We start from the raw sequence: 2,500 nt of genomic DNA, 5'->3' as shown, positions 1-2,500 counted from the left end.
CCCCCCACACACAGATCCATTCATCACACCCTCCAGCGTCCACCGCTGCGTCTGCTGCATTCTCAAGCCCTTCCAGGGATGTGACTTTTCCATATTAATCAGGAAATTCAGAGCCAGAATGTCTGCCGTCTGGCTGCACCTATCAGCCGTGGAAGAGCTCTCTTAACGTGTGTGTTCAGGGCATACAGTCAAACCCTAACCCTAACCCTAACCCCTCGCCTGGTCGAGTCTAAAAAAGGCACTTTTTCATTAATCAGCAAAAATGTGGGAAAAGTCACATCGCTGGCTTTGTGTCCCCCCAGGCCCCGCCCCTCCAACGTGTCCCACGCTCCTACCTGTCCCAGGCCGGCCCATGATGATGTCCTTGCGGGGGGCGGGGTGCAGGGACTCCGCCGGCAAGATGAGGGGCAGCAGGGCGGTTGGGGAGGGGTGGCAGGCCACCGGCTGCTGGAGGGACCCGCCTCTGTCCCGCCCCCCGGAGGCGGAGTTAGCGAGGGAGGGGCTGGCGGTGGGGCTGGCCACGGCGGGGCTGGTCTGGGCGGGCAGGCCGGGGGGCAGGGCGGAGGCGGGGCTGTGCAGGAGGACCGCCCCGTTGGTGGCGGCGGCGTTGATTGGCACGGGGACCCTCCCCCCGGCCACGCCACCGGCCACGCCCGCCCGCGCCAGCGGCCGCTCGGTGAACTTGGCCAGCGGCACCTCGGGGTTGCGCACGATGACGGGCGAGTCGCGCAGGGGCTGCTGGGATACGGGCACCACCCGGCGCAGGCCGGAGTCCCCGGGCAGGGCCGAGGGCGGCGTGGGGGACACCAGCATGGGCGGGGGCGAGGCGGCGGCGCTGGAGGACGGGGGCCGGCTGGAGGGCGTGGTCACGCCACGGGGGCGGGAGAAGGCGGGGCTGTGGAGCTGCGTCTGGGGCGACAGCACGCGGAAGGAGGCGGGGCCGAGGCCCAGGGCGGGGTCGCCCTGCTCCTGGGCGGGGGGGGGCGGGGGCAGGGGCGCCTCCTTGCGCTTGCTGGGGCTCATGGGCACGGTGAAGGTCAGGTTGGTGTGGAAGGAGGGCAGGACGCCGGAGGCGTGCCGCTCGCGCTCCAGCTTGGGCGTGGCCCCGCCCCCCGTGCCGCTCAGGTGCCGGTGGCGGCGGGGCGGCAGGACGGGCGAGGCGGTGATGGGGCTGAAGTTGGCGGGCCGGAAGCCGCCGAAGAGCGGCGAGGGCGAGGGCGACGGGGCGGGCGAGAAGGGCGACTGGTTGGACACGGGCGAGAAGGAGGGCGTGCCCGAGCGCGAGCTGCTGAGCGACATCAGCATGGTGGCCGCCTCGCAGTCCTCCAGGTCGAAGCGCGCCAGGTCCTGCGGCAGCAGCGACGGGAGCACCAGGCGGGGCCGCGAGTCCCCCCCGCGGCTGCTGGCCTCGCTGCTGTCCCGCGACGTGTCGTCCCAGTCGAACTCGCTGCTGGCCCGCCCGCCGCCCGGCCGCAGGTCCGAGGGCGTGGCGGTGCCCGAGCTGCCGCCCCGGTCGCGGTCGCGGTCGCGCTCGGCCCCGCCCTCCATCTCCTTGGTGCGCATGGACAGGTGGCGGGAGCAGTAGCCGCGGCGCTGCGACTCCTTCATGCAGCCCTCGCGCGAGCACAGCCGCCGCCACTGCTTGCCGTTGAACTTCTTGCGGATGCCGTTGGGCGTGCACACCACGTCGCCCTTCTTGTACTTCTGCTGGGCGGCGGTGAGGGGCGTGCGCGAGCGCGTGGGGGCGGAGCCCGGGCCGCCCGCGGGGGCGGGGGGGGCCTGCGGGGGGCCCTTGTCGGCGCGCGGCCCCGCCGAGGGGGGCAGGGGGGGCAGGTGGGGAGGGGGGCCCACGCACACCTCGGGGCCCAGCAGCGCCGGGGAGGGGGGCGGCTGGGGGCCGGCCATCAGGTGGGCCCCCAGGGGCGTGCCGACGCCCCGCACCACGGACAGGTGGGGGCCGGGGTAGCCGGGGGGCTTGGAGAGGATGTGGCGGTGCTGAGGGACCCCCCCGGGCTTGCCCCCCGCCCCCCCGGCCAGCGGGACCATGCTGAAGTGGGACACCTCCATGTCCTCCTCCACGCTCTGCGGCTGTTTCAGCATCTGCCGCTCCCTCTCTCTGTCTCTCTCTCTCTCCCTCTCTCTCTCTCTGTCCATCCCCAGCCCCTGGGCCGAGTTAGGGGGGCCGGCGGAGGTGGGCGGGGCCGAGGAGCCGAAGTGGGGGCCCGCCCCGCCCCCCGGAGGGAAGCCGCAGCCCAGCCTGGCGCCGCCCGCGCCCACGCCGCCCACGCCGCCCAGCGCCATGCCGATGCTGAGCTGGATCACCTCCCGCTCCACCTCCATGTCCTCCCGGCGCTCCCTCTCCTCGCGCTCCCGGTCCTCCCGCCCCCGCTCCCGGCCCCCCTCGGGCTGCGGCAGGTCCCAGGGCGGGATGAGGAGGCGCAGGCTCTGGCGGGACACCCAGACGGCCTGCGCGCCGGCGCGGCTGCGCTGCTCGGCGGCG

General features: G+C 73.9%; 1 protein-coding gene across 3 annotated transcripts in view; it reads right to left on the bottom strand.

The window, feature by feature from the left end:
* cicb (capicua transcriptional repressor b) overlaps window positions 1–2,500 on the bottom strand; it is a 46,514-nt gene that overhangs the window by 35,098 nt on the left and 8,916 nt on the right. For all 3 annotated transcript variants that reach the window (XM_064298383.1, XM_064298403.1, XM_064298392.1), the window contains exon 2: window positions 336–2,500. This exon is cut by the window's right edge and continues 1,406 nt beyond it. In XM_064298383.1, coding sequence (XP_064154453.1) covers window positions 336–2,500 — 2,165 coding nt within the window. The remainder of the gene's footprint in view (window positions 1–335) is intronic.

Source organism: Anguilla rostrata, chromosome 1 (assembly GCF_018555375.3).
Source record: "Anguilla rostrata isolate EN2019 chromosome 1, ASM1855537v3, whole genome shotgun sequence".
In the NCBI taxonomy this organism is placed as follows: Eukaryota; Metazoa; Chordata; class Actinopteri; order Anguilliformes; family Anguillidae; genus Anguilla; species Anguilla rostrata.
The sequence above is the reverse complement of the archived record's forward strand: the minus strand, read 5'-3'. Positions and strand labels throughout refer to the sequence as shown.